This window comes from Neomonachus schauinslandi, chromosome 3 (assembly GCF_002201575.2).
Source record: "Neomonachus schauinslandi chromosome 3, ASM220157v2, whole genome shotgun sequence".
Taxonomy (NCBI): Eukaryota; Metazoa; Chordata; class Mammalia; order Carnivora; family Phocidae; genus Neomonachus; species Neomonachus schauinslandi.
The window spans coordinates 59,038,106-59,051,526 of NC_058405.1; the positions used below are offsets into that span (position 1 = coordinate 59,038,106).

A 13,421-nucleotide genomic window follows, 5' to 3' on the forward strand; every position below is an offset into this window, starting at 1 on the left:
AAATAAATAAATAAATAAATAAATAAATAAATAAATAAATAAATAAAATCTTTGGGAAAAAAAATACTGATCACTTTATGTTCCCATCGTACAAAGACAAAACCCCAACTCCTTACTCTGCTTTGTAACCCCTACATGACCCAGCCCTTCCTTACCCCTTGGATCTTACCTCTGACTTCCCTTACCCTCATCTCTGCTCCAACAACATCAGCCCACCGTCTTGTCCTTCCAGTAAGCTTGCCAATAGGAGGCTCATTTTTGCCACAGGAATATAAAGCCTTCTGCCTAGAACATCCTTCCCCCTGCTTTTTTGCCTGCTCTTATTATTCAAATCTAAACTTCTGTATCACCTCCTCAGAGAGGAGAGAGTGTCCCCCAATCTGAAATAGGGACCCAGTGAAAATGTCACTTCACCTTATTTTAATTCTTACAAAGCATGTATCACTATGTTTTTTTAAGATTAATTCGTATACTTTTATTAGCTCATTCTTTGCACTAATTAAGCACTTGGTAAATATTGACATCGATAGTCTAATTGCTATAATTACTAGAGATGTTCTTATTTATTTTTGTTAAAATTGAAATATATGTTCATTAAAAGACATCATTAAAGACAGTGAAGAAACAAAACAGACTGGGAAAAGATATTTACAACACATGTATCACTGTGTTTTTAACTTTGCCTTATGTGATCATGGTCTGTCTCTCTCCACTAGAATGTTAACTTCACGAGGGCAGGTGCCTTGTCCCCTGCTGTTTCCCTCTTCCCTAGAACAGTGCCTGACACATCACAGTTACTCAGTAGTCTTTAAGTGAATGAAATTTTATTAACCATTTGTATTTCTTCTGTGATTTGCCTGTTCTCATTTTTCTGAGTTTATCAGTCTTAACCCTTTATCAAATATACAGCAAACATTTTTTTTAATTGATACAGTTGACATACAATATTAGTTTCGGGCATACAACACAGTGATTTGACATGTATATACATTATGAAATGATCACCACAATAAGCCCAATTACCATCTGTCACCATATTCCAATATCATTGACCATATTCTCTATGCTCTGCATTATATCCCTGTGATTTATATTTTTAGTAACTGAAAGCCTGTACCTTTTTTTGTTTTAAGATTTTATTTATTTGACAGAGAGAGACACAGCGAGAGAGGAAACACAAGCAGGGGGAGTGGGAGAGGGAGGAGCAGGCTTCCCACTGAGCAGGGAGTGCGATGTAGGACTTGATCCCAGGACCCTGGGATCATGACCTGAGCCAAAGGCAGACGCCTAATGACTGAGCCACCCAGGAGCCCCATGAAAGCCTCTACCTCTTAATCCCCTTCACCTACTTTGGCCACAATTTGTTCTTTGTATTAATGAGTCTGTTTCTGTTTGCAAATATTTTCATTGTTTTTTTGGTAGCTGTCACTATAAAAATGGAAGTTTACATTTTTTATGTAGTCAGATCCGTCAGTCTTTTTCTCTGTGACTTCTGAGTTTCCTTCCTTGCTTAGCCTTCCTGACCTTAACCCCATACATTTTCATTAACTTTAAAACTTTTTCTCAGAGCCTTAATCCATGTGGAACTTATTTGGGAATATGTTGTGAGGTAGGGATGTAACTTTTTTTCTACACATAAAGCCAGATGCCCCCACCTCCCACCCCGCCAAATTAAATGATCTTTCTTTGTGCTCTGATTTGAAATTCCACCTTTAGCATAATCTAATTTCTTACCCATATTTGAATTTTCTTTATTTGTATGGTTGCTTGTGCTGACTTTAGGGTATTGTTTGAGGTATTTCCTGTTTTGCAAGGTGGTTTCTTTGTGCTTCCCCTTCATTCAGACAGAGCCTGCTATAAATCACATCAGCCTTGGGCATGGCTTGGACTCCCCTAAACCAGTTAGATTGCTATGGCCACATACTGTCCTAACCATCTCTACACCACCTTCAATATATAAAATACCAGATCAACTGACTAATATATAAAAGCAAGAGATCAAATAAATAGAACTTGGAAAAAATTTGCTACTCAGGGTTTTGTTTTTTAATTTTAAATTTTTGGCCCTACTACATAGATTCCAGAGAGGTTTCACTTACTTTATCTCACATTGTCCTCAGCAGAAACCATGAGACAGGCAGTGTTATCCACAGGGAGGGATCAAGGTCTAAGAGAGGGGAGAGACTGCTGGATCACACAGCTCTCAGTGGCACCATCAGAAGCCACCCTCACCATGGGCCCCAGTGTCCCTAACAGGACCCCTTGCTTAGTGCAGGACAAATCTCTTTTTAGAAATCTCTTGTAAAAAGAGAAAGGTTTTGTTCGTTTTAAAACAAAAAGGGTTTTCTGCTTTTAATCAGATCATTACAGGTCAGTGCCAACCAAGTACTTTATTTAACAGAGGTTTTGCTGAAATCTCAAAATGAGCAGCCAGATGTAAATACCTAACATTTGTGGCTGAGGACGTTAGGGCTGCTGACTTAAAAATAACATTTAATGACATCTTTACCTTTAAATTTTAACAAAGATTATGAAAAACAGGTGCTTACTGGGTAAAATTTATTCTTCTGTAGAAATGCGCATTTTGTAATGAAAGAGGAGCCACCGTGGGATGTGATTTAAAAGCCTGTAGCAAGAGTTACCACTTTTTCTGTGCCAAGAATGACCACGCAGTTCTACAAACTGATGGATCTCGAGGAATTTATAAGTATGTATAATTAAACAGTTTTGAAGCTACACTTGGGGGAATGGAATAAGGAATGGTTAGATTAAGACAAAGAGGTTTTTTTTTTTTTTAAAGATTTTACTTATTTGACAGCACAAGCAGGCAGAGGGAGGGGGAGAAGCAGGCTCCCTGCCGAGCAGGGAGCCTGATGCAGGGGCTTGATCCCATGACCCTGGGATCATGACCTGAGCCACAGCGGCACCCCAACAAAGAGATTTTTAAAGATAATTTTATGCAAATGGTTTCTAAGTAAGAGCGTGGTTTGGGGGATGCGCAGTTGGGAACCTGACTTCACAGTATCTTCCCTCGGTATTATAGAAAGAAAATGAGCAGAGTTCGTTTTGGTTTTAATCTTCCTACATGTCTTCTTTCCCAGTAGAAAGCACTGGTTGCCATACTGGCATGAGTGACCTAATGGGTGGTCACAGGACCTAGAACCAGTTCACTATTGCTCTCCCCTGCAAACAGGAGCCTTGTTAGCCACAAGTCAATGGTTTATCCATCTTGTCTGCTGAATGAATGTTTTTTCCCACCACTCTCACCACTGTCTTACCTATAAAGAGCTTTTAAAAATGATAAACTATGCAGCAAATATAGTAATCAGTCATTAAGTTCTTAAAGAAATTGTTTGAATTGCCTTTGGCTTTTAAATCTTGCTTCCCTCTTTCAATAACTCTTAATGTTAATTTTGACCCAGTAAGGCATATTTCAAGTCCAACAGAATTGTATTTGTTTTATCCAGGAAGAAACTTGATCTTCCTCCTGATGAAAGGTTGCAGTTCAGTTAAATAGACAATTTAGTCAGACGAAATCAGTAAGCCAGTTGTTAACTGAATTGATTCAAGTCATGTTCGGTTTTTTGGTACGTGGATGCAGTCTCAAACATGTCATGTAGGGGCACCTGGGTGGCCGTCAGTTGAGTGTTTGCCTTTGGCTCAGGTCATGATCCTAGGGTCCTGGGAATGAGCCCCGCATTGGGCTCCCTGCTCAGTGGGGACTCTGCTTTTCCCTCTCCTTGTGCCTCACCCCCTGCTTGTGCTGTCAAATAAATAATCTTTAATAAAATAAAATATAAAGTTAAAAAGATATCTAGAATAAGTTTTGACCTTTTTTAAAGTTATGAAATGGAATATAAAAGAAAATGATGGTCTGAAGTTGAAGAGCTAGGCAGATACTTCTCACTTCTTTGGGGTATATGCATACATTCTGATGGAATATTTTAAATTTCAGTGAAATATTTTTATTCACAATATTCTGAATGAGAGCGTTATCTTTTTAATATGATTTTTGTGAGATCCTAAATATTTTAAAATTGCATTTGGAGGCTAGATTTTTCCCCCCTTTGGGCAAACACCCCCAGGTTCATCAAAGTGTTTCAGGCACTATGTTGTTTTATTTTATCTAAATAATCACTTACTTTGTGCCAGAAATACTTCCAACTACTTTACAAATGTTAACGCATATAATCCTCATAACAACCCAGTGAGGTAGGTATTTATCCCCACTTTACAGATGCAGACACTGAGGCCCTGTAAGACTTAGTCATTTGTCCCCAGGTCAAATATCTGGTGAGTGGCAGAGCTGGGCTTTAGGGCTCTGGAGTTCTTGCTCTTCACCACCATATCCTCTTCAGGCTTAGGGGCCTATATTCTAAAACAGTATGGGCAAGCATATTATTAAAAGGAATTTGTTAAATAATTTTACATCTGATTTTGAGCAAGTTCCATAGATATTTTATTGCTTGAGACTAGAAAGGAATGTGTAAATCATACTAATTTTGTACCATACTTTTTATATTTGATTTGCTCAGAAACTCATAGATTGTATTTTTTTTTTTTTACCTTCCCAAAGAGTTCATTATGACTTCCATAATGACCTCACGCACCCACTAGACACACTGTTATTAGCAGAGCTACAAGACTGAACAAAAAGGAGTCAATTCCTGTTATATCTTAAACTGCAAAAATACTGGTCTTGTGTTAGTAGAACCAAGGAATAGAGACTCAATGAAAATAATCATTTTTGTCATTATCAAGTATCAGGTGAACTTCTATGTACTTTCTAATTGAATTTAAATATTCAGTTGTTAGAGTGCCTACCATACACAAGATATCTTGCTAGGTGCAGTAAGAATATAAAGAGTATGAATAGGACATGCGCTAAATCTCAGAGAACCTAGCACCTTGTTGGAAGGACCAGAGGCCAGAACAAATAGAAGCACGTGGCATGATGGGAGCAGGAGGGGATTCGCATGAAACTGGCTTGGCCTTGAGTTGATAATTGTTGAAACTGAGTGATGGGTGGGGGGCAATGGGGCTCATCATCTCTTCACTTTTATTTTTTATTTTTTTCTAAGATTTTATTTATTTATTTGAGACAGAGAGAATGAGAGAGAGAGAGCACATGAGAGGGGGGAGGGTCAGAGGGAGAAGCAGGCTCCCTGCCAAGCAGGGAGCCCGATGTGGGACTCGATCCCGGGACTCCAGGATCATTACCTGAGCCGAAGGCAGTCACTTAACCAACTGAGCCACCCAGGCGCCCTTCACTTTTAGATCTGTTCAAAATTTTCCATAATAAAAAAAATGTAAGTGCCTGGCAAACGAAGTGTTCAGATACTGGAATCCAAAGGGTGAGATTAATTTTGCTTGGGGCAGGAGATGGGTTGCCAGGAAGTCTGCATGTAAAAGGTAGAAATTGGTGTAAAACAGAAGAATTCATATGTTCCCACAGGCAAGAGGGAGCCTGCCTCCTGTCAGCACCTTAAGGAAAGGAAGGGAGATGTAGCTGGGGGCTGAGGATAGAGCCTGGGGAAGATATGGGACCTGAGCAGCTCCTCAAAATTCATTCACTCCATTTCTTCTTCATAGCCTGCTGTGCTGCTTGCTTCTCTTCTAGGGCATTGATCCGTTCTAGATTCATGCAGTTCAACTCTAAAGTCTGGGGGGAGATAACTGCTGAGTTAGAAAACTACTTTCCCCAAAATTCATGCAAGCAATTTTGTGCTATTTATTGTTGAAAATCAGTAGAACTTTGTGTAGTCAGATGAAAATTTGTCTTAGATGTTGGATCTTTAGATATCTTTCTTTATACAGTAAAATCCCACTGACCACGATGTATGAGTTACTTACCATTGTTTAAAATGTTTCACACGCACTCCTTTGGAGAGCATACCAACTTGAGGGCTGAGAGCACAAAAGACATCTGACAGAGGCTCCGTCCACATTTGATAAGGGTCAGTAACTTACACAGGTTTGGAGAGCATTTTTCTTTTACAAATATTTAGAGTAAGGCCATCATGAAAAATAGACTAGTTCCTTTTTAAATCATAAGAAAATAGGAATATTTAAGAAGTGTAAGTAAAAATATTTAACAATTCTTTGAAATTGCATGTTTCAGAATGTTTTGCAAACAACATGCTCCATTGAACAACGCTCATAATGGTGAGTCTCTAAAATTTAGTACCGTGGGTTTAAAGAAAGGTATACATTTAGGTAAGACATGGAATATCCTGATTTACTAGCCTCACTGCATTAAATACATATTTGTGAGTTGAATTTTTAATACTTATAAAATTGCCAGTTTCTTTGTGCAGCGTGCAGTGTAATGGACTAACTTTTCTTCTTTGCAAACTAGACCTACTCCCAGGAACGTCTCTGTCTGGTACCTTCCATCCTCACTACAATCAGAGGGCCAAACGAGGACGTGGTAAAAACCTTTGACTTTTGCAACTGCTTCTCTTCTAAAAGAATACCAGTAGTTATAAAATTGATAAATTGCTGCACATTCCCTAAAATTTCCTAAGAATGCATGTTTAGCATTTCAGTTATAATTAAGGAAAACTAGGCCCTGGTTAACTGGAGCCACGGGCTGTACATTCACTCACGAACGGCCTCTGTACTCTGCCTGAGCAGCAGTGTCTCACCCGCACAAAGTCTGGAATGCTCACTGTGGACCAGAGGCAGGACCTTTTTGGAAAAAGCTTAGTTCCACGTCATGCCAAGTGCATTTTTTGGTGGTAAACAACACTCTCTAAACAGTATTGTTACCCTCATTTTTCAGTCAATACCGTTTTATCAGGAATTATAAAAAATACAGCTTCAATCTGTTTACTGATAGGGAAAGTTAACAATGTAGTTTTAATTTTTAAATTTTTTTTTTTAAGAGAAAGCATGCCACGAGTGGCGGAGGGGGCGCAGAGGGAGAGAGAGAATCTCAAGCAGGCCCCACACTCAGCATGAAACCAGACACGGGGCTCAATCTCATGACCCAAGCCAGAGTCCGATGCTCAACCGAGCCACCCAGGCGCCCCAATATTGAAAAAAAATTTTTTAAATTGTATTAGTTTTTAAAAGCAGATTATAACACAGTTATGAATCCTCTCCCCAGAAGAAACTATCCATTTCATTTGAATTCTTCTAAAAATTTCCTGTACATACTACTATATTTTGTTTTCACTCAGACATCCATATCTATACAAATGGTGTTACCTCGATTTTGAAAGGCTGCATAATAATATGCCATTGTGTATATTATTATTCAGTTGTATAGCTGAATTACAACTGAAGTAGTCTCTGCATGATGGACACTGAGGTTATTTCCATTTTTTTTTCTATCACATCAAATAGTGAAGTTAACATTTTTCTCCATTCATCTTTGTGCCTTTATGCAACTATACCATTTGGAAAACTTCGTGTAGATTGCTGGGTCAAAAAGTATAAACAGTGAAACTGTGATAACAACTGGCTGATTCTCTTCCAAAGAGGCTGCACCAGCAGTACACAATTACCCCAATCCTTGCAAATATTAAACACTTTCATCTTTGTCAGTCTGATAGGTGGGAAATTATTTTGCATGTCTTTACTTATGAGTAAAATTGAGTGTATTCCCCTATCTTTTGATCAATATATCTGTTTTCCTGTGACCCAGTCTGTTTTTCTATTTAATGAACTCTTCCTAGAGGGTTTCCCATTGGCCTGTTTTTCTGTTCATTTGTTTTATATTTTGAAAATTGGTGCTTTATCATATGTGTTGCAAACATTCAGTGTAAGTTTGCCATATCTTCTGACCTTGTAGTAACTTTTAGTATATAAGAGTTTTCTATTTTATGTAGTCAAGCATCAGTCTTTTCCTTTATGGATTCTGGTTTCTACATGATTTAGATTTTCAACTGATTTTTCAGGACTGAAAAGAAAAAGAGGAAGGAAGAAATGTCTCTCAACAGACATTCATATAGAGGTAATTTGACTTCATTTTATTATAGCTTTCAGTTTCTTCACACAGTTTCCTTATTTTAACCATTCACATATCCGGTGAAATGGTAACAGAACCATAATGAGCTGAATATAAAAGTTGGATGTGTTGGGTATCCCAGCACATGCCCTTCAGGAGGTGACAGTCCCATGGCTCTGGTAACACATGTCCTGGTACCACATCAGTGAAAGTATCGGAGCCCACAGTGTGCTTATGGTCTTAAAATGGGCAGAGGTGCAGTAAAGCATCCTTACCTAACCAAGTATTTCTCAGCTGCATGATCCACACTCGACCTGATTTGTGATTTTCAAAATTTTCTGCATTACTATTATGTGCAAAGTGTATGAAATGTTTTGGGGATTTGAAACCGTTTTTTTACACATCCACTCATATGAGCTGAATTAGTATTAGCCAGCAACCTTCACCTCTTGCTGTTTATACAGAGGAGCTTGCCACACCTCTTGATGTTTTGTTATACAAAAATGATTTGATGTTTACATGTAAACTACCAATGAATATGGGGCATGATTTTTCACCACAGGCATATCATTGAATTGTATGCAACAAAAGACTGGTTTTCATTTTACACAATATTAAATGTCAACAGTAAATCAATGTAATCTTGATTTTTCTCTCCCTCTAGCCACCTGAAATGTTGACATTAGACAGATTCACAAAACACATGAAGGAAGAGGATGGCAGACACACAGGTTTGCTATAAATTTTGTATCAAATATGACTTCCAGTACTTATAAAAATAACCCATTTACTTCAAAGTTGGATCCCACTTTACTCTTCTAGACTTACAGTAATTGTAAGAAAAGAAAGCTTTTATCATAATTATCTACTCTATCATAGCCCCAGCTCAAAGTAATTTAGATGGGGATGGTCCATTGTTCTTTGGTATTAAGAAAGGATATACTTCCTGGTCTAGAAGCCAGGGTTACCTAAGCTCAGAATCCTGTGACCCCAGGAAGCTGAAGCCAGTCACTGTAGCTTTCCTTCAGGGAAATAGACGTTCCATAATGACACACAGTAACTGTGACAGAAAAAATGGGAGCTATTATCTCAAAGATCAGCTAAATTTTAGAAAATCCTCTTCAGATAGTCTAAGCAGAGTTTTTTTCACTTTTTGTAACATTGTTTCAGTGAGGAAAACATGAGGTATGATGAAATTACAATAAAAGATAAAGGAAGGTGCTGTATTTATTATCCTACTGACTCTGCTCATCCACCACTACGCATGGTCTGAAGAAATGACCATAAAGGAATTTATGAGAGCTGCTCTAGATCATTTCCTCCTAAAATGTTTTTCTTATTCTTAGATGCAGCTGTGAAGATTGATTTTCTTAAGAAATGTAAGGAAGTGGGGCTTCTTAATGATTTATTTGAAGAACTAGTAGACAAACTTCATTTGATTCAAGAAAGACTCATGGGTGACACTGCTTCTGATTCAGGTACCGAAACAGCAACATTTCTACGTGCAGAGACTTCTCGCAAACCTACTTCTAAAACAGACCAAACCAAAAGTACATTCTTTCTTTCTATGTAATTTCTTTTCCTTAATACAATTCACTGTTCCAGGTCTCTAGTCTTCTATGGATCAACAGGATGTGGGTAATTCACAAACTGATTAATTCAGTGAAAAGCAGGCTGGTGCCCTGCAAGTTGTGATGGGTTTTGCAGACGCGCGTAGCTGAGAGTGAGGGCTGACAGCACATGGACGCTCAGAACCACAGGCAGTTACACATCTGCCCCCTCACCGCTTCTTGCTAACATCTGAGAATAGCATCATGTTACAGTTTTGATTTGACCCAAATTCTGTTCCTTATGTCTTTTTTTGGTAATGTCAACTCAAAGCTTACAGAAGAAAAATGGAATGTTTTGTTTGATGTTGCACCTAGTTAATGTGACCTTTCAGAAAGCGCTCTTTGGGAAGCCAAAGTTCCATTTGTATATGCAAGTATATAGCCACTTAGCCTTCTTAGACCCTACACTGTGAGCTTAAAAACTTTATGATAAATGCAGTTATTTTGCAAGGAAAAGCTTGACAGTCTATACTGTAGGCACCAAGGTAAAGTCTATGATTATTTGAAAGGGATTATTTTCTATAGGACAAAACCAAAAAGTGAAATTAAAAGGAAACTTCCAAAAATTCATTCATTACATTCTTTCATTCCTCTTTACTTGAGACTAAGTACTTCTCAAACTTTGAACATGCCTCTCAGAGTCCCTAGAGGGCTTGTGAAAACTAGTAAGCGGGCCTCACCTCTGGAACTTCTGATGTGGGAGCGGAGCCATGCATTTGCATTTCCACCATGTCCCTGGGGACACTGCCGCTCCGCCGGTGTGAGACTGAAGTCGCACAGTGCTGGACTGTTCTGTGTACTTTTCCTTATTTGGGGTTAGTTTGTAAGGGGTTTCTGTCTATATCAATTATTTAAATTAGAACTGAAAATGTGTTTCTCCCTACAGACTATGAAGAAATCGGGACTTCACTTTTTGACTGTAAATTGTTTGAAGACACATTTGTAAATTTTCAAGCAGGTAGGAGTTATAACCGAGCAGCATAATTTATATATATACACTGACGTAATATAATACTATTCAGTGATAAAAATCATTTTAGAAGAATGTTCATCATCTTACTAAATGAAAAAACCCACCACAAAGCAGTGCGAGCCCTCACACACACAGAAAAAAAGTACCCAAATGGGAACAGTAGTTATCTGTAGGTGTCAAGGCTGTGACATTTGATGTGTACAAATTTTAATTCTCCCAATATTAATCTTCAATCTAACTGGGGGAAGGAGGTTGCAATTCATTGATTCTAAAGATGAGCAAGAAAAAACAGTCGAGACGTTTTTGAAAAAGAAGCAAGCCTGGTGGGGGCAGACTTAAATGGTTGCTATTTTATAAAAAGGGTTTGCTGAATCATTATACTGTACACCTGAAATTATTAGGACACTGTATGTTAATAAAACCTCAACCACTCAGGTCCTCCCACCATTAAGATGCTTTCAAAACCGGCTACATTCCCACTTACAGAAGTCAGATCAGACTCATCTGTATCAAGCTGCCACTCAGTGGACAGGCTGTGCACTGCACATCCCAGCCAGAGTGGGTCACAGAACTGAGTGTGAACGGCTCCCCCTACAGTTGCACAACCACAGTGTCCTACTCGCCATTCAGATAATCAGCCTATCCTTTAACAGTCTCTTGAGAATGTCTGCTCACTGCTAATGCAAGTATCCACCTATTTTTTAAAAGCAGCCTTTAAAATCTTTTTCTAAAAAGCCTTATTTTGTAGGGGACTTTTATCTGTGTTACTTTTCTTTCATATAAAAGTCACGTTTCCACTACGTGCATGGGTTAGTTGGGAGGATATACATTATAGTGTAGTACTGGGGGGGGGGGGCAGCAAGAGGAGACACTATTTGGAATTTCATTAGAACCAACTTTAAAGGCCTAACTTGACATCCCTACTGATAGACTCTCTTGCTTAATGTTGCTCAGTTCTAATGTTCCAGAAAGTTAACTACAGATATTCTAGAGAAAGATTTAATACTCTTCAACTTTGAAGTTTTCAAAAAACAACACTGTCACTGAGTAATACTGTTATTTATAAAGCCTAATTAAAGTATCTTCTTCCTAGGTTTCCACATTAAAGGCCTTCCTTTTTCTAAATAAAACCAAAAGCTTTTATGTAACATTAAAAATTGGATGCATTTTTATGAAAGATTTGCCTTTATTCTTGATATTCAAACCACATGCTCTCTCCACTTATTATCTCAACAAATGGGTATAGTGCAGCATGAAGGTTATACAATCTCTGCTTCTGAGTTCTCAAAGATATACAAAAGGTACTCAAGCTCTAAAGATGTACTGACCGGCTTTATGTGATAAAAACTAGAATTCCATCCTGAATTAGAAGAGGAACCAGTTCCTGCTCACAAGGCCCTATTTTCTTTTCATGTGGGGCACAGCAGTGTATTATGCACTTGCAAGTGAAAGAGGACAGAAATAGTACGTTGTTTATAAAACTACTAACCTGAAATTTCTTTTTATCATAGCAATACAGAAGAAAATCCATCAACATGAAGAAAGGCAGCAGCAACTGAAGGAAGAGATTGAGGTACTTCAGGTCTTAAACCAAACCATGTACTTTCTTCAAGAAGATAGAGACATGAGGTCAAGTTCTACTTCAGTATCTTCTGTGTCTTCTAAGGATTACCATTTCCTAAACCCGGAATGAGGCTCAGTTGCAAGCAGGCTGCAAACTGAAGACCTGACCTGTGGAAGCCACACATCTTTAGAACTAGGCCTCTCCTGTCTCTCTGGACTTCAAGCTTCAATCCTCATCAACTCTTACCTGTTCTTGCTGATTGACATTTCATTTGATCCTGCCTCCCTCTTATTATCATCTCACTTCTGCTCTCCAATGAAATGTTTCTCAGATTCTACTTGAGTAAACTGGATCACACCTCCCATCTCTCCCACCCTCTGCACTGAAAATCCTCTGGTAGCTTCATGCTGGTGCACCCCCCGTTCCCCCACTCCAGTGATCTACATTGATTCCAGTAACACACAGGGTGCTCCTGGAAGTAAAGGCTCCCCAGGGCCTTTGCACATCTTGCTGTGAAGCCTTACCTGCTCTTTTACCTTTCTCTGCCTGTTCCTCCTGCAGATCTCACTATACCAGTTCTACCACTCATTTCATCGGAGTACTTTTCCTTCCCATCACTTCCCAGTGTAACCCACTGTATCTTAGTTAGGGTACAAGCTCTCTGAGGGCAAAAATTCACTATTCCTGTGTTTTGCTCCCAACACATTCCCAGCACCTAGCATGCTCAATAAATGTTAAATAAATGCATAAACTGTTCTTATCCTTTGAGACTAGTTCCAGCTTATAATGAGATATAATAAATTTGAATATTTTTACTCCACTTGTACCAAATTCACTGGTCATCACGAAGTCTGCTTTTTAAATTTCTTTTCAGCCGCTGTCACTACATGGGCATACATCATCTTCAAAATAAACATTTAAATTGTAACAACTCTTTGAATAAGAACATCAGTGGAAATATGCAAGAATGAAAAACCAGGGGCGCCGGGGTGGCTCACTTGGTTAATTGACTGACTCCCGGTTTCAGCTCAGGTCATGATCTCAGGGTTGTGAGATCGAGTCCCACGGCAGGCTCTGCTCTGAGCACAGAGTCTGCTTGTCCCTCTCCCTGCTCTCTAAAATAAATAAAATCTTAAGGAAAAAAAGATTTTTCTCAAACTAACAATATACAATTTGGATTTTTATGCACCACCATGTGTGATCCCTGAAAACCTCACATGCACACTTCTGATCCTCTGAGATTTGCAATAATGCTATATTTCAAAATGAGTTTCACCCAAGTCCCCAGCATGGTGTCTAGCATGTAATCATACTCAAAAA

General features: G+C 38.6%; 1 protein-coding gene across 1 annotated transcript in view; it reads left to right on the forward strand.

Moving 5' to 3' along the window:
• The window catches only part of PHF11 (PHD finger protein 11), a 28,987-nt gene extending 16,056 nt beyond the window's left edge, over positions 1-12,931 (forward strand). The window contains 7 exon segments of the mRNA XM_044913558.1: positions 2,574-2,707; positions 7,422-7,437; positions 7,841-7,960; positions 8,619-8,685; positions 9,301-9,432; positions 10,451-10,522; positions 12,049-12,931. Coding sequence (XP_044769493.1) covers positions 2,574-2,707; positions 7,422-7,437; positions 7,841-7,960; positions 8,619-8,685; positions 9,301-9,432; positions 10,451-10,522; positions 12,049-12,230 — 723 coding nt within the window. The 3' untranslated portion in view covers positions 12,231-12,931.
• Positions 12,932-13,421: the final 490 nt, after the last annotated feature.